This window comes from Nyctereutes procyonoides, unplaced genomic scaffold (genome assembly GCF_905146905.1).
Source record: "Nyctereutes procyonoides isolate TBG_1078 unplaced genomic scaffold, NYPRO_anot_genome, whole genome shotgun sequence".
Taxonomy (NCBI): domain Eukaryota; kingdom Metazoa; phylum Chordata; class Mammalia; order Carnivora; family Canidae; genus Nyctereutes; species Nyctereutes procyonoides.
Genome location: NW_026575120.1, coordinates 442,338 through 462,300, shown reverse-complemented (window position 1 = coordinate 462,300; position 19,963 = coordinate 442,338). Strand labels below are relative to the sequence as shown.

Genomic DNA, 19,963 nt, shown 5'->3' with positions numbered 1-19,963 from the left:
CCTGGAAAGGGAACTGAAGTAGCAAAGTGGCATAACTGTGTCCAGGACTCCAATCTGCTCAACCTTTTCAATGCGGATTCCACAGCGCAGAGCCCAGAACCTGACCTGCATGGCTACTTTCTCAACTTTAGATGCATAAGAGAGAATTTAATCCATACATATTCTAAGCCTGAGAGTCTTAGGGCTTCATTCTCTTGTGCAAGCTAGAAAGACTGACTGCAAGATAAGGCAGGTAAACAAAACAAATCTTTTTTTACCCCCATTCGAATAAGATTAGTCCTGACAAAATCTTACTCGAATGGGGGAAGATGATCTGGCCCAGCCAGCTAATCTGGGTACATAGGTGCCAGCTGGGCCTCCATGGAGCCTCTGGTTCTTCCTGCCAATATGAGTCTGAAAAGGCTTTGCTGTTTTTCAACTTACTCACTGGCCAACAACATGCTGCAAAACAGATGCTCTCATAATCACAGCAGTAACATTCCATGGACCAATGAAAACATTTGAGCATGAAAGTGGATCAGAGATGCAAGCCTGGCTGCGTAATTGCAATAATGTTCTAAGCTTCAGGCCTGAGAAAAATCAGTTAGGACTTTAAAGAAATCGCATTGAAATCAAAATAATAAATGTAATGTTCATTTGGAAGCCTATGTACAAGAATGGACTCAATTCAGCTGGTGTTATTTGGAATTACTGTTTACTCTCATTGTGCTTATTTGATTTGTATACACTTTAAATAAAAGAAACAACATTCTGGACAACCCGTGTGGTGTCAAAGTATAGCCCACAGAGCACCTACAAGATAATCACCTTCATGGTCATTAAAAGTAGGTTGCTGGGCTCCATTCCCAAGCCGCCTGAGTCAGAACTGTGAATCAGCATTCTAACCCAATCTATTTTATTACACAGTGAAGTCTGGGAACCACTGTTCTGGACAAATGACATTAAATTAGTCCAAACTGAACCTATCAAAACTGGACAAGGACAAGTTAGGACAAGGAAGAGAACAAGGAAGACGACTTCATAGGCTTTGAAAACAGATAACCTTGGTAATGCCGTGGCATCTGTATAGGTGACTGTACATGACCTTTTACTTACAGACACAGCCAGCCAAAGGCTGAGTTTGGGATAGATGGATATGGTTGGGGAAAATGAGCTAAGTCTCAGGTGGTATCAAAACTATCCTCAATTGGGACACCTGGGTGGCTCAGCGGTTTGGCGCCTGCCTTCAGCCCAGGGTGTGATCCTGGAAGACCTGGGATCGAGTCCCTCATTGGGCTCCCTGCATGCAGCCTACTTCTCTCTCTGCCTATGTCTCTGACTCTCTGTGTCTCTCATGAATAAATAAATAAAATCTTAAAAAAAAAAAACCTATCCTCAACTCACTGAGAGAAAGAATTCTCTTTTGGTATATGGTTGGTTTTCATTATATTAACTGTTTTTTCATTAAAGTCCACTTCAAAAATCACTTCTGGAATGCTGCAACTCTTAACTTTAAAGTTAAGTCACTGTAAAGAGTTTTAAAATTACTTTAAAATACACAGGCTGTTAGGCCAAGACATTAATTTTGTAAACAAAACTAATGAAAGAATTAACACATTCCACAAGGTGTGTGGTAGCCTCAAGTTCATAGACACAAGTGTTGATTAGACAATTTATATACTGTTTCTGGCAGAATCAAGTCACTTTCCTCTGATAATAACAAGTCCTATTTTAATCTAACAGTACTTCTTGAACTCTTGAATCAAATAAAAAGATTCCAAAAGTTGCTACCAACACAAAGGAGGATTTATATCACATCATTTTCTGACCTTTCAAATATTTGCATCATGCTTTTCCTGTTACCGTGAATAGGAGTTTGGACCTACCTATCCTAGGTCCTTATCCAGGCACTTTGCTCTCTAGCTGTTTGACCTTAGGTTACTTCACTTTCAAACCTCAGTTTCTTTTCCTTCCTCTTCCCTCCCTTCCCTGTCCTGTCTTTTAATAAAATACTAACCAGCAGGTTTAGCGCTGAATATTGCTGTCAGGAAAGAGTTGACACTCAATAAATGTTACTGCCATACTCAGCTCATTATTTTTATATATACAGGAAAAAAATCAACTGGTCTTTTATATAATTATTATGGGAATTACTGTAATTCTTAGTGAATTAAAGGTTCAAATCCCATTTGCGTCATTAAATAGAAACAATTAGGATAAATGTATAGAGAAGATGTGCATTGTCTGAACAGCTCAGTAAAAACAGTACTAAGTTTATATGAATGCCTGGGAATAAAGGCATTTCAAAGTTTTGAAATCTAGTTCACTTGACCAGATATTTAATTCTCAGTAGGATTTAGAAGAAAAAAACTTAAATAAAAATAGATGGAAGGCTCTAAAAAGGATATACATTAGCTATTAATTCTGATGGCTAAAGATTTTGAAAGAAAATACCTTTTCTTCATTAATTTAGATAAAAATAGGACTCTAATGATGAACATTACCAAAAAGCAGTAGGAACCTTCAAAGATCATAATTATGGTTCTCTATTATACTTGTTTTGATCCAATACAACTCCTAAAAAAATCATTGACGTGTTTATCCTCTATCTCAGAGGCCAAATGCTTGCTGTGCATAACAGACCATTAAACTGAACTGTTACTTATTTCAAGGGCTGACACTTTCAATATGATCTAACTGGGGTGCTCAAACATAATTATAAAATGTTTCCAAGAGAATTACAGCTTGCCTTACTTTATATTACTATTCATTCCTAAAAACATACATGATATTTTTAAATGGTTTACAGGAAAACAATTGTACACAAAAACCACTATTAGAATATTATAAGGATAAAACCAACTTTCTCTGGTTACCATTTCAATGTGAAAGTCATTCATTCACTGAAGTAGTTAAGTGCCAGGCACAAGGTATCCGCAGGTGGAGCAGCAAATGTAAGGGAGATGCTGCCTTTGCAGGGTTCATGGCTCTGGACTGTGAGAGGTCTAGAAACGACCCTAAGAACAGAGCATCCTGAAGGACACAGAAGGCACAAATAACTTGCTTGAAAGATGAGGTAAAACTCAACTGAAGAAAGATATGGTATTTTAATTAGGACTTAGCTAGGTATTGTAGCTAGTGAGGAGTTTAAGAGACAAAAATAGAAAGGCAGTGAAAAAGGAGAGAGCATTTCAAGCAGAGAGGATAACATGTGCCAAAGAGGTCCAAGGAAGTATGAATGGACTCATGGCTGGGGCATGAGGAGGGGAAAGAAGGTGTAAAGAAAGGCAAAAGGATGTCCTGACATCCTAAAGTTGGGCTGGCAGGTTCCAGTTAAATCATACACGTTGCCTATAGTATATCTGGACTTTTTGCCAAAGCCCAAATTAAGTCATTTATGTTTGTTAAAAAATGTCTAGTACAGGACAGATGTGAGATTTTAAATACAGTCCTGGTAGCACAGAGGACAGAAGCAGTCCTGGAGCGAGGTGACCTGCTGGGTGACCACTGGAATATATTTGGGGTGACAAATTATGAGGCTTAAATTAGAACAGCAGGAGCCAAGAAGGCTGAGGAAGGAAAGATTCAGGTGATACTCAGAACACAGATCATTATCATGTAGAGGATGGAGGAGAAGGTGTGTGATACTTTAGGTGGTGAGTGAATTATCAGGTCACTGCAAATGATGATGAACAGACCTTGAGGAAGAGGTCTGAATCAGGAGACACTGCAGGGGTTCTAGGAAGCAAGGGGCTGGAGAGTCAGAAAGGTCTGATTACACTGAACTGGCTCTCCTGGAGGCAGCTCTTCACTGGGAAAAATGTATCTGCAGCTTGAGAAGGAGAGAACTAGAAAAATAAATCTGTACATCATCACCCTATAGGTTGTAGTTAAAACCTGGGGAATGGATGGGATAAAAGCAGATGACGAAACCCTCGTTCTAACACTACAGGGGCAAGTGAAATTAAGCTACATCCACTCACTAAGACTTTCTCAAGTCATTCAGCATAATCTAATGAAGATTATAAAACAACATGGCAAAGTGTTTGACACAAGCTGAACAAATCAGAATACACAGAAAATAACATGGATGAATCTCAAAACCATTTTGCTGTATGAAAACAGCCAGACACAAAAAGACCATAATGCATGTTTCTGTTTATATGAAATTCTAAAATACACAAAACTAACCTATGTGATAAAAATCAGATCAATATTTGCTTCTGGGGAAGGGGGGTGTCATCTACTAGAAAACAGCATGAGGAGATTTTCTGGGAGGACAGAGACCTTTAATACCTTGATAAAGATGTAGGTTACATGAGTATATGTGTCAATAAGCATTCCGTTGTTTGTAAGTCATACCTTCATAAAAAAACTGAAGATATAAAGTCATAAATATTCATATAAATACACAAGAGAATATGCAGAAATAAAAGCTCTGTCAGGGGTACTAAAACCATTGGCTATTTTCCTTTCACTTTGCAATTTTATTTTCTGCACAACGTCCTTAAATAAAAAGAAATTTTAAAGCCCTCAAATATTTCAAATACCCATAAATATTTATCAATTACTTATGAAAATGAAAAGCATATATATTTGGGTTTTTTTTTTTGCATAGGAAGCAGAAAAGAATCTCTGAAATTAAGCAATTTACTATCTGAAGACAAGAAAGCACAAGATTAAATAAATACATGATTATAAAGTACAGAGGACTCCTTGGAGGGAGGGGAGGCTTGCGGTTTTGTTCTGAGCTCAGTTGGGTGAACTTGGCAGTAGAGGACACTTGTGAGACTAACGAGTGAGACAACAGGAAAGTTGGTCAATGGAGAGGACAGGTTGGAGGCAATTAAAGATTCTGAAGGTCACTATCACAGACTCTACTTGGGTTTCGTTGCTCCTAAGTTTCAGCTGTTTTGTGTTTTGTTTTGTAGTTCTTAGTTTGGGAACTTTGCCTCTGTTTTCATAGAGAAGCGGAAGAAACATTATTCAATGGGAGAGTGACACCAACAGCTCCCACCCCATTATTTTGGAGAGAAATGGTGGCTACTTGGATGACGGTGATGGTAGCAGCTTTCTCGAAGTGACTGTGGTGGATGAGGCAGTATGCCAGTTGCTTCATACAGACTATTATTTTACCAAGCTCCATGACAATCCAGCAAAATACATAATAACTTCGCATTCCCAGTGAGGAAACTGGGCTCAAAGAAGTCAAGCAACTCCTAGCTGGGGATACACAGACAGAAATCCTAGATTATGGACTCCATCCATACTGCAAGCACTTCTACTGGGCGAGGAGAGAATCAATCTCATCTCACTGCCATTGGAGTCTGAAGACAAAAAACAAAAACAAAAAAACAAAAAAACAAAAAACAAACAAACAAAAACAAAACCCAACCCATCTCAAGGGATTTCTAATAATATTTGGTCTAATTTCAATTCCTTGCTGCAGTAGTCACTGCCCAAAAAATAGCAAATATGGGCAATTGCTACACAGCTGTAAACTGCACACACATTAATACCTACTGTTTACTAGTAGGTAACACTCAGTGCCAGGCACTTTACAGTGAGTTACTTCCTCATGAACACCCCTGAGCAGATAATTTTTAGTGCCATTTGACGGAGAATGAAATTGGGACTCAGGACCTGTAATGTCACTTGCTCTATGTCACTCAGCTACTGAAGCTTTGGACCTAGACAGTGTGGCCACACAGTCTAACCACTTTAAACAACTGCCTCAAATTTTAAAACTGCATTTCCAACTTTGCTCTGTAACCTATAGTCTTCCATTTCAGCTGATGCTACACACAATCCCACCGGCAGCTTTCCGAGTATCTGTCCTGGATGGTTTCAACAGAAGAACTACATAAAGGCTTCTCTTCTCTCCCCTCACAGGACTGAAACCATTCCCAAAATGCTTTTCGTAGTTCCTTGAGCAGTTCTACCTCATGCCCCTGGAGCATGGTCACATTCCCCCTTGTCCTCTCCACTGACAGACATTCCCACTCATCACCCTGACAAGAGTCCTCTACTCTTGGCATCACCCAGCTCCCACCTGGGTGACTGAACGATAGGCATAGGCCACCCCCTGCATCTGGATACTCCAGGGCACACTGTCCTTATCACAGATGAGGTACAAACTGATGGCTACTTCCTGTCAGGCTATGTGACCAACTGGAGGTGCTAAGGAACTGGGTCCCAATTCAAATCATTTAATTGAGCTCTCCACTAAAAGGTAAGAAGAGGATCCCCCATTCAAGCAGCATGAATGAGAACAGTGTTCTGCTGGCGTTTCTGCCTCATTCTGGGGAGAGGCTGAAATGTGAACCATCAGGTAGGCTCATCTCCATCTCCACTGGGCCATAATGAACTCTGAAACACATACACAAAAAGGCCTCTTTCCTGACCTGCTCACTCTATATCCATTACGTTATTTAAGGCACAGACAAAAGCAAATTAAGTTGCTCATCTGGGTAATCAAGTTAAGTAACATGGCAGAAAGCCTTGACCACTACAGCCAGGAGCCTGTTTCTCAGCTGTGGTTTCCTTGAACTGTATCCCCTAGAACTCACAAGTCTTTGGGGTCCCGAAGTTCCATTTGTATTAAAATTACTTTTCTATAAAGAGTTCTTCATTTCCATAGCCTAAAATAAGGTCAGGACAAAATGAAGCCCCAGCTAGGTATTCAGAACCTGGAGGGTTAGCTAGGAGTTCAGGGCTGCCTCCTGTCGGAAGGTGAAGAGGGATGAGGAACAGGGACAGGCCTTGGGCCCACATTCATGGCTATCTGATCTTTGCCTTGGTGGGGGTGGAGTGCTGCAGGGGCAGAAAGACCTCAAAACTTCAAGTCCAGCAAATTACATTCTACAGTGCTGAAATTCTAGTCTCGTCCAAAGAAAAGTGAGCAGAGCTTCTTCTAGAACTGGACAAACACAATTTTCATCTCTGGCTGTTGCTTTTGCATTATTTATACACATCGCTACTCACACGTTAAGAGGAGGCTGCCAGCATACATAGAAATTGCAAAGGGCAAGGAACAGAGCCTTTTAATGAACAACTCCAGACCTGGCTGAGGCTAACGCAGGAAGCTGATTCTGTAGGGCTGAGGTGCCCGTGGCAGACAGGGGAATCCCAAGACAGCTGGCTCACTCCAGCACAGCAGCTGAGGTAGGAAAAGGCAGGCCTGAATCTGTTGAATGAGCCCTGAAGACCCCTCCAGGAGAGACCAGAACTGAAATGGAGCTCAGCCTGGGAAGAGCAGCAATGGGTGGTGAGTGCCACAGACATCAGAGGCACAAGCCCACCAGTGCCCCTACTTGGGTCCTTATTCACCACCAGCGCTGTTCATATTGTGACATTAGCACAGAATAGGCCTTCTTTAGACAGGCAACCCTGGATGCATTGCATCCTTCTTTTCTATATACTCACTCCTAGCAAAGTGCCCTGAGCGAGTGTAATGTGAGTACCATAATCAGAGAAGGCATTTTCTCACCATCTTTCTATATGGACAGAGGTTCAGAAAAAAATATGATGGGATTATCTAACAGGAACCCACACAATCACAAAAATCACTCTGTCCCTGCCTTCAGGAAGAGCCATGTTTTGGTCATCAGAAGCTCTGCTAGGCTTAGTCAGATGAGTGCCAGGAATTCTGTGAACTTGAGATCAAGCTGCCAAGATTCAAAAGAAATGTTGATATTAAGTGTTTGCACAGATACCAGAGTGGGACAGCTAACAACTGCCAGCATGCAACTCCAGCCACAATGCAGAGAGGAAAACCAAATTTTCCATTCGTCCCCTCATCTTATAAAACTTAGGCAGAAAAAAAAAAAAAAAGGTTCTTACCTAGCTCTCCTCGAAGGTTAACAAGTTCTTGAGATAGGGTTTTGTGTTGTTTCAGTGCTTCCTCCCGCTGCAGAAAACACACATCAAGTTACTAATGTTTTCAAGAGGGTCCCTTTCAGTAAGGCACACATTTGTTATCACCAGGAAAATGAGACTCAGAATGGAGAAGCCAAGATATGAATCATTTAGGCTAACAGTTTGTGTTGTAAAAAAACACAGATGTCCCTTAGTTGTTAAGGAAATTCATGTTTCAAAAAATCTTTATTTTCTCAGGTCCCCATGAAACTTTCGTTTGAGGCACTTTTAAAAATATTTACTTTGAGCCATGCTTCATTGCTGATTCGCAGAACCTTTCAGCAAATGCATACTTAAGTCTTAATGCATTCTCCTCCTCCAAGGGCAATAAAGCACTAATCAGTTTAAGATAAATATTTAATGTTCTAAACATATGCACTTATATGCACTTTGTCCTGTATTTGCAAATAAAAAAGTTTCATTATAAGGTCAATCCTTCTAAAAGGAAGATAGAAGTTTGTGGTTAAGCTACAGTGAAAAAGGACCCTTTAAAAAAAAAGGCAAAATTAAACTAATTTTACCCCATTCCACATTATTTTTCTAAGGATTATTATATTTGGGATCAGCTATGATTGTAAGGAGATGTTAAAGAAACAAATCAAAGAAAATCAGGCAACTGTTTCAGTATCAGAAAAAGCTATTTATCCTGCAAAAAAAGAACAATTTCCAAGTTACCACAACTCAAAGCAATCTCTCTCTCTCTCTCTCTCTCTCTCTCTCTCTCTCTCTCTCACACACACACACACACACACACACACACACATAGCAATAGATACAGTTTCTTAAAAGGTAGATTCCCTACCACCAGGGCATGACTGAGAAAAAAAGCAGGATTCAAAGCTCTCTGAAAATGCCCTTACTAGATCACCCAAGACGGAGCTCCCGCCGCATCTTGATCACACTATTGCAGAGATCATGAGACCCAAGTCTTTTGCGGGCAAAAGTTGCTTGTCATTCAAAGCATTCCCCCCCTAATTCCAGACAACCTCTGCCTCCGTCTCTGACATTCTTCCAGAAAAGCACTATAAGCAAATACAAATTACCCTTGTTGCTGCACATGGAGCATAGAGGCACATTTTGCTGCTGGAGCAGCCCATTTCCAGCTTCTGTCTCCAACTGCCCCCACCCCCCGCACTGTCCAAGAAGTGCACAGGTGGCCACACCACCCACCGGTCGGTCTGCCTACATTCAAAGCTCTACCAGGAGGAGCGCCATTGGTCCTCGGGAACCTTCCTTCCCGTCCTGCAGGTTACCGTATGCCTCTCTCCTGGCAGAAGCTGATTCTGCAGCCTCTGCCTTTGGCACGAGCAGCCTGCGATTACTTAAAGCCACAGCCCTTCATTTATGAAAAACGAGAGCCAGACATTAGACTGATCGATGGCCACTTACTTAAATATCAGCTGGTACAGTGGAAAGAAAAACTGACCTCCTCTGCCTGGATGATGGAGTTATTTTTAGATTTGTGAGCCTTTTTAGTCTCCTCTTTAATTGAGGACGTTAGATTATCACACTTACTAGGGGAAAAGAAAAACTTGTTCTCCAAAACCTGTGGACGAGAGGAGCCTATGAACTAGGTGAAGAGCAATCCAAGTGTGTGTTTTGTGACTTACAATTGAAAATGACATTAGGATGCAGTGCATGGTGTTTGCCACGAAATTTAATCGGGATGCTTTAGAACATGGTCCGCTGGTGTTTATAAAGGTAAAGTGTGAAATGCTGATTTGAGAGTTGGGGATCAGATACCTTCTAAAGCTTTTATTTGTGATGGTCTCTTACTAAAGACCTAAGGAGGTTAACAAACAGTCACCAACGCTGTCTTACAGATAATTAACAGTGATGAGATTTAAGGAAGACTTCTTCATGAGTTCATTTTGCCATTCTTGGGATTCTAGATGCTTAATCTTTAAAGTGAAGTATTACATGGTTCTGAAATCCCAAATCAGTGAGTCCAGGTTTTTAAAAATGAACATGTCAGGAGTTTTCTAATGTAGAAATTAAACTGAGGAAAATCAAGCTGGATAAAATTGGAAGAAAAGCATAGAAAAATGCATACAATACACGTTTCTCCTGATCTCATAAACTTAAGCCTTAATTTTGTTTGCTTAGTAATCTAGGTCAAGTAAATATAAGCAAGTTTTGTCACTCAATGTCAAGAAAACTAAAAGACAGTATAATACCCATAAACAATCCTGAAACACGTTAAGGAACTTGCTTAAAATTCCCTTCCCAACGAGAGTTAATTTGCTAGTAGAAGGCAAAGCTGCAAGAAGCTAAATTACTTTTCAAACTTCCAGAAATGTGAAAAGTGAGGACTGGAAAATTAAGTTGGTATATCATTTCCAGGAGTAATTTTGTGAAAATGCTTACATCTTAGCCCAAATACATACCATGTGATCTCTTGGCTTATTAAAGAGATTTCTGGGGACAAGGAATTTCAATCCACGTGAACATTTCCCCCCAGCTCTACTGCGCTCACCCTTCCTGTACTAAAGCCCAGAAGCCACTGATGTCTCTCTCCCAAGCTCTGTCAATCTGAGTACATGGTGGCAGGAAAGCTGGGAGGTCATCTCTGTCTCTTGTCTAAATGAGTTGTTCCAAACTCAGTCACGTCTTCTATTATTGCTACCTCCACCCCGGTCCTGACCTCCACCAATTCATTCCTGCACTAGTGAAAGCAACCTTTCCCACGACCCTGCAGAGGGCTGCTAGATCAATGTCCCATATTCTTTGTACACATAAATGCCCTTCCTCACAAAGAGTACACATGGAGTACACTAAAAAGAAGCTTTACCCTAGTTCCATGAACCTCAGTGTTCCAGTACCTGTTTAGACTCACATCCCTTCCTGTTTTGGTCAAGTCATGCTTGCCATGCGTGTCCTATCTCCACAATCTGGGATGCATGGTCTTTATCTGACCTGTTATATAAACTTTCAGGGAATACTCCATGTCAACCATAGTCACCATCTCCTTCCCCCCCAAAGCCTAGAGAAGACATTTATCTTTCTGAATTGATTGGCAAGTTATTACTCTGTACCAATTAATCAAGGACCATTCCAAATGCTAGGGAAAACATGGAGGAAATTTAAGATCTGGTTCTCACCTTCAAGAAGCTTGGGATGGGGGTGCCTGGGTGGCTCAGTCAGTTAAGGGTCCTGAGATCCAGTACTCTGTTGGGCTCCCTGCTCAGTGAGGAGTCTACTTCTCCTTCTCCCCTTCTGCTAGTTCTCTGCCTCCCACATCAATAAATGAGTGTTGTTGTTTTTTTTTAATTTAAAAAAGAAGCTTGATACCTAGATAGAACTAAAATGTCCATACTCAATTCTTCAGTCATCACTCAAGGCAGATGACTTCATCTGCGGGGAAGCAGTACAGAATACTGGAAAACCAAGGGTTTTATATATGATCCTATGTGAAATGCCACCTGCAGTGCCCACACCATAGTAAGTGTCAGCTTCTGCCTCTCTTTGGGAGCTTGCCCTTTAAGATACCTATCCTTCAGTTGTAGATGATAAAAACACATTTTGTCACTTAGGTACTGATTGCCTGTTTCTTTTTATTCAGCTGCTCCTATATCAGTGTTTATGCCTTAGATAACAAACTCTTTATAGTCTAGATAATTATTTTTTAATCCTCTTTGTATTTTAACCTACAGAATTCCACACAACGTGAAAAAAGAGGGAGGTGGGAATCTGGATAGGAATATGCTTTTGTACGCATGCATTAAATATATTAAGTGCTCCAAGGAAAAAATGGATTCACCATAATTTAATTAGGAGGCCCTGGGACACAGGCACTTAATCTCTGGCTGCTGTCCCATCAATGGGCCTGAATTTGTTGGCTATTGAAAAGCATCAACAGCACAGGGGATTTTGCAGAAAAGAGTCACGTCAGATGGCTCAGATGTGTGCTATCTCTGACCTCTCCTTCCTGCCACTCACACAATGAATCATATCCACTCTTTTGTTGTTGTTGTTCTGAGAGATTTTTACTTATAGTAAACAGTGTCACACCAAATTCACCTTATTTGGCTGCTACTTTACGTTGGGTTTCACTTTGGCTGTTTGTACAGAACACTGCACAACTATGCAAGGATAAACCAAGAATGGGAACAAATTAAAACTAGCAATAGTGAGTCCTCTGGGAGACAGAAAGCATGGTATTAGTTTCCAGATTGATGAGATACTTATCAGAACTTCTACGTAATGGGAATCCCTGGATGGTTCAGTGGTTTAGTGCCTGCCTTCGGCCCAGGGCGTGATCCTGGAGTCCCGGGATCAAGTCCCGCATTGGGCCCCCTGCATGGGGCCTGCTTCTCCCTCTGCCTGTGTCTCTGCCTCTCTCTCTCTGTCTCTCATGAATAAATAAATAAAATCTTAAAAAAAGAACTTCTATGTAATGAATTATGTCTGCCACAAAAGTGGAAAGTTATAGTTGTTAAACAGACTTGCAACAAAAAGATAAGTCTTGGTTCTAGGATTCCCTATAATCAATCATCTTTACCCATACTCTAATGCTCTAAAACCATTTAGAAAAACAATTAAGATATATATGTATATATAGATCAGTCTACATCTACAATCTACATCTCCTTGTCTATACATCAATCAATCACTTCTATAATGGGTATGAGAGAATCAAAGGGTTAAGAGGAAAATTGTTCTGCAGAATTACTTAACTTTTCCCCTGGTTATGTCTTTCCTTTCTAACTGTTTTATAATAGTGCCCTGTACATATTAGGCAATCAGTAAATATTTGTCGATTGGTTATAAAGAGCAAAGAACATTTACATAAAGATTTTACATGTTCATCTCACATCTGGAGTTCACCCTGTCCATTCATTTGTTCATGCAGGCATACACTGCACATCTGTTATGTATAAAGCCCTACCATAGATGCTGGGGTGGTTTCCTAAGAAAGAACTAGACACAGATCCTGCTCTCAGTGAGCTTCTGGTCTTAAGCAAAATGAGTACAGATGGCTATCTGTAATGTATAATAGAGAGCGACAGAGAAATATAAGTGCTCCTAGCATCCAGAAGGTGAACAGAATAGAGAAATAGAAGGACCAGGAAATAGGGAGGTTTTTTGTTTTATTTTGTTTTGAAGACTTGTTTTAGAGAGAGAATAAGAGACAGACTGTGAGAGAGTGCGCACGTGCATTCATGTGTGCAAGTGAGGGGAGGGGCAGAGGGAGAGAATCTTCAAGCAGACTCTGCTAAGCCTGGAGCCAGATGCATCCATGGCCATGAGATCAAAACTGAGCCGAAACCAAGAGCCAGACGCTCAACCAAGTAAGGTACCCAGGTACCCCTAAAAGAGAGTTTTTGATTTTAAGAAATGGAGTGGAGTTATAATTATATGGGCATTAAAACCTAAATCAGATGCAAGATGAAATTCACATACAGTTAAAGTCTCCCAGAAACTCATTAAGAGTTTGCCCTGTTGTGGACTGACAAGACATCTCTCAGTATGTCCAACCAAGTGAGGTTTTTCTTCTAGTGTTTGATCTACTCCTTCTCTGAGCATCTGATAAAGTGTTTGGTTTGTATTTGGGGGCCAGGTTGTATGGGGGGAAAAAGTATTATGAAACACTGGGATTACATGGATTGTGGAAGGTTCATGCCACGTGAGGGATTTAGGAACCAAAGAAAGGGCAGACACCTTTCATCTCACAGTCACTTCTGGGCCTTTCCTCACTGAGAGGCCTTTCCTTGCCTGATCTATTTAATTTGCATTTTCTACTTGTTTGTATAATAAATTCATGTAAATTAAACATAGGTAGTGATGCGATGCCACTGAATATGTAGGTATTAGGGAGAAGGGCAATAGCCCAGCAATGGAATATGAACAAAGGATGAAAACATCCAGGAAGTAGGACACCTGGCTGGCTCAGCCACTGAGCATCTGTCTTCAGCTCAGGACGTGATACTGGGATCGAGTCTCACATCAGGCTCCTTGCAGGGAGTCGGCTTCTCCCTCTGCCTATGTGTCTGCCTCTCTGTGTGTCTCTCATGAATAAATAAACAAAAGCTTTTTTTAAAAATGAAAATGTACAGTAAGTTCATAGTCAATTTTGAGTTTCTTGTATCCTAGACCCAAGTTCAAGTACTGGTCTTCCTCTAACCAGCTGACTGCTAATAGTCAAGTTACTTAACAGCTCTACATCTCCATTTTCTTCCTAGTAAATTCCAACTTATGTTTTTGGACAAGACTTAATAAGAATGTCTATGATGTAGTAAATAAATATCCTAAGGAAGGCACATGATGAGATGAGCACTGGGTGTTATATTGGCAAATTTAATTTAAATAAAATACATTTAAAAGCAAAACAAAACACAAAAATAAAAGTATCAATAGCCTCCCACACCCCCTAAAAAAACTTAGTAAATATTCAATAATATTAGATTCCTCTTGCTTCTCCTCTACCTCACTAATCATACTGCAGGAGCAGACAGGCAGTGAGGTGAGGCTAACAAGGGCAGCTTGTGCCAAATTAGAAACTTACATTCCAAGTTATACCCCAGAGTCATCCAGAGGAAATCTAATATGAGCCATGTATATAACCTTAATTTCCACTAGCTACATTTCTTAAAAGTTTAAAAGATTAAATTTTAATATATTTTATTTAACCCAGAATATCCAACATATCACCATTTCAACATATAGTCAACAGAAAAGTTATTCACAAGGAACTTACATCACCTCTTATCTACAGTCTTTGAAATCCATGTGTATTTTAACGCCTATCTGCATATCTTAATTCAGCCTCATTGCACTTCAAGTGCTTGGTAGCTTCATAAAGCTAGTAGCTTCCATATTGGACAGGTCAGCTGTAGACAATGGAGAACCACTGAAGGTTTTAATCAGTAGAGCGGAATGCTTTGAAAGATAAATCTGTTAGCAATGCTTGGGGTAGATTATAGTGAAAAGAATGCAGGTCTAAAGACTAAGAAGTTATCATAATCTAGTGGACAGTTATCCAGAGTCTGAACAAGGTTGGCATCAGTATGAATGGAAAAGAATGGATGAAGGAGAGCCAAACTGTGGGAATGAGGGCTCACAGCACTTGGTGACTCATCTCATGTGAGAGGGAAAGGAGAGAAAGGGGTTGAACATGGGATTGTTCCAATTTTAGTATATGTGCTGCCGAAGTGAGCATTGAACATGAGATTGACTGGGCTAGATATAGTAAAACAAAGTAATTGGTTTATTAGAAAATAGACAAATTATTTCCTACATTTGATATTACATGGTTTCCAATTTAGCTTACTTGGTTATATAAACCAGCTTTCCAATTCCTTCCTTACATATTAAAGAGAAACAGAAAGACTATATACTACTGTAATTTAAAAACTAGGTAAATGTTTACAACTCCTTCTCAAAAAAATATTTTTGGACAAAGCTGTAAAATGTTCATCAAATACTGATCTTACTATCTATTAGCTTGGTAACTTGCAAAGGCACAGAGCAAGTGCCTGGCTCTCCTGCCGCAGACCAGCAACATTATCATAGTAGCCTCTGCAGAAAATGAACATAGATTTGTTGAACTGAACTACAGAACAAACAAATTGGACAGTTTTCTTCTTGAGATGTTATGTAATATGCCTCTTTTTAAACTGTGATTGAAAAATATCAAAAGAGGGGAGGGAGCCTTGGTAGCTCAGTCGGTTAAGCGTGTGACTCTTGATTTTGGCTCAGGTACAATCTTAGGGTTATGAGATCAAGCCCTGGGTTGGTCTCTAAGCTCAGCAGGGAGTCGGCTTGAGGTTCTTTTCCTCTGCCCCTCCCCCAGCTCAAGTGCACACACTCTCTCTAATATGCTGAGTGAAATAAGTCAATCGGAGAAGGACAAACATTATATGGTCTCATTCATTTGGGGAATATAAATAATAGTGAAAGGGAATAGAGGGGAAGGGAGAAGAAATGGGTAGGAAATATCAGAGAGGGAGACAGAACATGAGAGACTCCTAACTCTGGGAAATGAACTAGGGGTGATGGAAGGGGAGGAGGGCGGCGGGTGGGGGTGACTGGGTGGCGGGCACTTGGGGGGGGGCACTTGACGGGATGAGCACTGGGTGTTATTCTGTATGTTGGCAAATTGAACACCAATAAAAAATAAATTTATCATTAAAAAAATAAATAAAATCTAAAGAGCTTAACTATAATCTCATCCCAGTGGTTTTTTTTTCCCTTAGATATTTGTAGTTTTTGTTGCTAGGCCAGTAGCATATGTTCACAGAAACTTGGTTTTCTCAATGAATTTTAAGCAGTCTCTGAACTAATATCCTTGTAGAATGTCACAGAAGAATAAGTAAGCAAAGAAAACCTGTTTTGCATTTTTTGTACCAGAAACTAGTTTAGAATTAGATGGAAATTCTGAAGAGTCCCCAGACCCATAATGGGGGTTACTTCAGAAGCGTTCTTTGACCCACAAATATAATAAATCTCGTTTTTCAAAGCATTAAATTAAAGGTGATATGGAAAGCTACATACAGTTAGACAACTGTAAAATAATGCCAATATAAGCTGGAGATGTATGTAACAATTACCTTATGTCATTGTTGGTCTAAATGACTCTGGAAAAGAAAAAATAGGGAGAAATGTTTCGATCCCAAATTTCTAGAGAATGACTCAGGTATCAAGTGAGTTGACAAAGCATAATTGCAAGAATTATATCTGGTCTTATCATTCATTAACTGAACAGTACTCACAAGACAAGAGCATGAACACTAGCCCCCCTCCTACACCCCTCAATTCAATCAGAAAAACTGTTTAGAGGGTAGACATCCTTACCTCGGAGAGTAGGTGCTGAATCACAACTGTTAATGCTTCAAACTTGATATTGCCACAGGAAAGAAGCTGCTTGAGATGCAGGATAAATCCACTTTGGTTTTCACATTTTGTTTTATACTGGGCCAACTCAAGTGTTTTTTCAGAGGATAGCACATCTGGAGATGTCTGTGTCTGGATACACAAACTTCTGGGATTCTTTTGCCTGCCCTTTTCAACTGTAAAGGGAATAAGTATACATAGGAAAATATGTGATTTTAATTTTTATAATCACTACCATCTGGGTTCAAAAACAACTAGATAAACCACAGAAATACATTTAAGCTATGTTTACGTAAGGAAAGCATATGGATCAGAACAGGAATTAATCAACTATCTAGATGTTTGGAACTTATAAACACAGACAATGTCTTTAGCTCCGACTTTAAAAGATTTACATGGGGCAGAGAATTATGTATATGAAACAATTAGATTTAGCAATCCAAAAACATGAAAATTATGTGCAAAATAATATTCGTATCATAATTTCTAATTTTCTAGGTAAACTGGTATAGTACCCTGTGACAAGTTCCCTGACTATATTCTGATCACATATGCTGAAAGAAAAACACAAGTGATTGGCCTTTCAATGCCTCTCCCTCTTCCTACACATTTTCTACATCTTCCCATCTTTTCCTGCTGATGGCCAGGTTATTACAAAGATTTATATTGCTGATGAGTCATTTCCTAATCTCTAGTAAATCATTACATATATTGAAAAATCTACTCACATTTTGCCCCTTAAGTGCTAAAAGCACTTATACTATACTTTTCCGTTTTCTATGAAACATAACGTTTACTGTTTTTCCCTTCTCCTAGTAGTAGTAAGGGCCTATGTATTTTTTTTTTAAGCTCATACTAATAACTCCAAATCCAACTAAGATGCTGTGCTGATTATTCATTTTCTATGCCCCAGCGTCCTGGGAATTAGTCTCCTTTAAATGAACAACTGTTCAGTGTTGGAACTATTCCAAATGTCCCAGTCACTTTAAATATCAAACAATTTTTTTAACAGAACACACAAAACAAGCTCCTTAGCTTCTTGAAATAAGTAGGCCAAGTAATCAAAACAAAACTAAATCTGAAAAAAAGATACAAGAAGCTGAGAGAGAAAAAAAATGTTCCCTTGTTCTCAGAGGCATTCCCTACAATATTCACATTCTGTGGTAGCAAACCTAAGAACATTTTATAGACAGGAATTATTTTCTATAATTCTTCAGAGGGCAGCCCCGGTGGCTTAGCGGTTTAGTGCCTGCCCTCAGCCCAGGGCGTGATCCTGGAGACCCAGGATTGAGTCCCAGCATCAGGCTCCCTACATGGAGCCTGCTTTTCCCTCTCCTTGTGTCTCTGCCTCTGTCTGTCTCTCTCTCTCTCATGAATAAATAAAATCTTTAAAAAAAAGAGAAATCTATCAGATTTCTTTAAAAAACATTCTTCAGAGGAGGAAAGCTATAGTAATTTCTTGAAGGAAAATAAACAGTCCTCAGTATTTATGCTCCAAGAACCAGTGACAAAATATACTCAATATATTCTTCTTAAAATAGGAGATGGGGGGAGGCTCTCATTTTCTATGGTACTTTCTATGGTTAAAGAATTTGTATTTGTGTTAATACTTGATAACTCATGATTCTAAGATGACTAAAATATCTATTGTGTTTTAAAAATACTTAAAGAGAAGGGGAAAGTATTTGCCTATTAGTCTTTCTCAGTAATCATTAACGGCTGTTTAGCACTAACCACCACTTCCAAAGCAGATGAAGAAAAGTGACCTAGTTCATAGTCATAATATTAAAATCCTGAAGGGAGAACTTTATAAAGTCCCATATTAATGAACTAATTAATGAAAAATAATCTAAATATTTTACGGTTTGTCAAAGTACTTGATATTAGTAGTCCTTTATTTAAATCATTTCCTAAAATGTTCTTAGGTGTTCTATTTCTCATGTAACATATAATAATTACATAGTGTTTTATTGCTCATTGAGTGTTCTCACTTTTCCTCTCTTTCATCCACTCAGTAACTCTCCACAGGGAAAGCAAGGTTCCAGGATGGGAAGGGTGTTGTCCATGCACGGATGCCATCCATAGGACAGGTTCAAAGTCAGAAGCTAGGCTTCCTCCCATTCTCTACTGTTCCCACCCACCTTGGAAAGTGGAGATAGGGTGGAGATGTCCCATAAAACCAAAATTAGGGGCACCTGGGTGGCTCAGTGGTTGAGAGTCTGCCTTTGGCTTAGGTCATGATCCAGGGGTCCTGGGATCAAGTCCTACATCAGGCTTCCCACAGGGATCCTGCTTCTCCCTCTGCCTATGTCTCTGCCTCTCTCTGTGTCTCTCATGAATAAATAAAAGTCTTTAAAAACTAATTTAAAAAATAAAACTAAAAATAACTATTTATGCTATAATTGTAACAAAATGTCATTTTAGTATATCAAGCTTGTTATTTGGATACTCTTCAATAAACCTACATATAGATAAACATCTGTGTTTTATTACAGTTTTACATAATTGTATACAAACAGCAAAAAATAGCCTTTAACTCTTTGGTAATCTAGAATTTCCCGTAACCTATTGATATAAATTCATTCTTCTAATATCATTGCTATGTCCTACCAATATTTACTGAAATATTCCTTTAATTTATTGATAGATTGCTTTATCATTTCTTGAATCCCTTAACAATGTTTGATTCTCTTTCTAGAATTTCTATGCTAATTATTTTTTTAATTTAACACAACAGAGTTTGAAAAATGTTAGGTTATAATTATTTATAAAATTTGAGATGTAAATATTTTATATTAACATTGTTGAAGAAAACATTCTTTAAAATTCTTGCCTACTGAGACTTCCAGATGAATTGCACTGGTCATGTTCTAGTAAGTTAATTCATAGGGAGATACATTTAAATTAGTTTATTGAACATTCTTTTTCCACCTTCAGGTTCAAAATACAGGTACTCCTTTTGTAATACCAGATTTTATATCTTCCTTCAAATTTCTTATGCCAAAGTTAGGCAAGAGCTACATATCATGTTTGGTTTTTTCGTAAACTAAATTTCTCTCACTGTATGTTCTTACGATTTACTTAAAGTATTTGCTAGTAATATTGTTTGGATAAATCACTTGATATTGTTTATCTTTTTTCTTATTAAACACTTAATTCCATTTCTAATATTATTTTAAAAAGAGAACGACAGCTTTATTTTTCTCTGGTTTAAGATTAGCTATATTTCTCAATG

The 19,963-nt window shown here is 39.1% G+C and overlaps 1 protein-coding gene across 5 annotated transcripts in view; it reads right to left on the bottom strand.

Annotated features, from left to right (window-relative positions):
* MTUS1 (microtubule associated scaffold protein 1) overlaps positions 1-19,963 on the bottom strand; it is a 161,573-nt gene that overhangs the window by 19,113 nt on the left and 122,497 nt on the right. For 4 of the 5 annotated variants that reach the window (XM_055334607.1, XM_055334608.1, XM_055334609.1 and 1 more), the window contains 2 exons: positions 16,690-16,904; positions 7,822-7,888 (listed from right to left, as the gene is read on the bottom strand). In XM_055334607.1, coding sequence (XP_055190582.1) covers positions 7,822-7,888; positions 16,690-16,904 — 282 coding nt within the window. Of the gene's footprint in view, positions 1-7,821; positions 7,889-8,939; positions 9,058-16,689; positions 16,905-19,963 lie in introns of those variants that run through there. The other variant, XM_055334611.1, reaches the window with a different exon arrangement.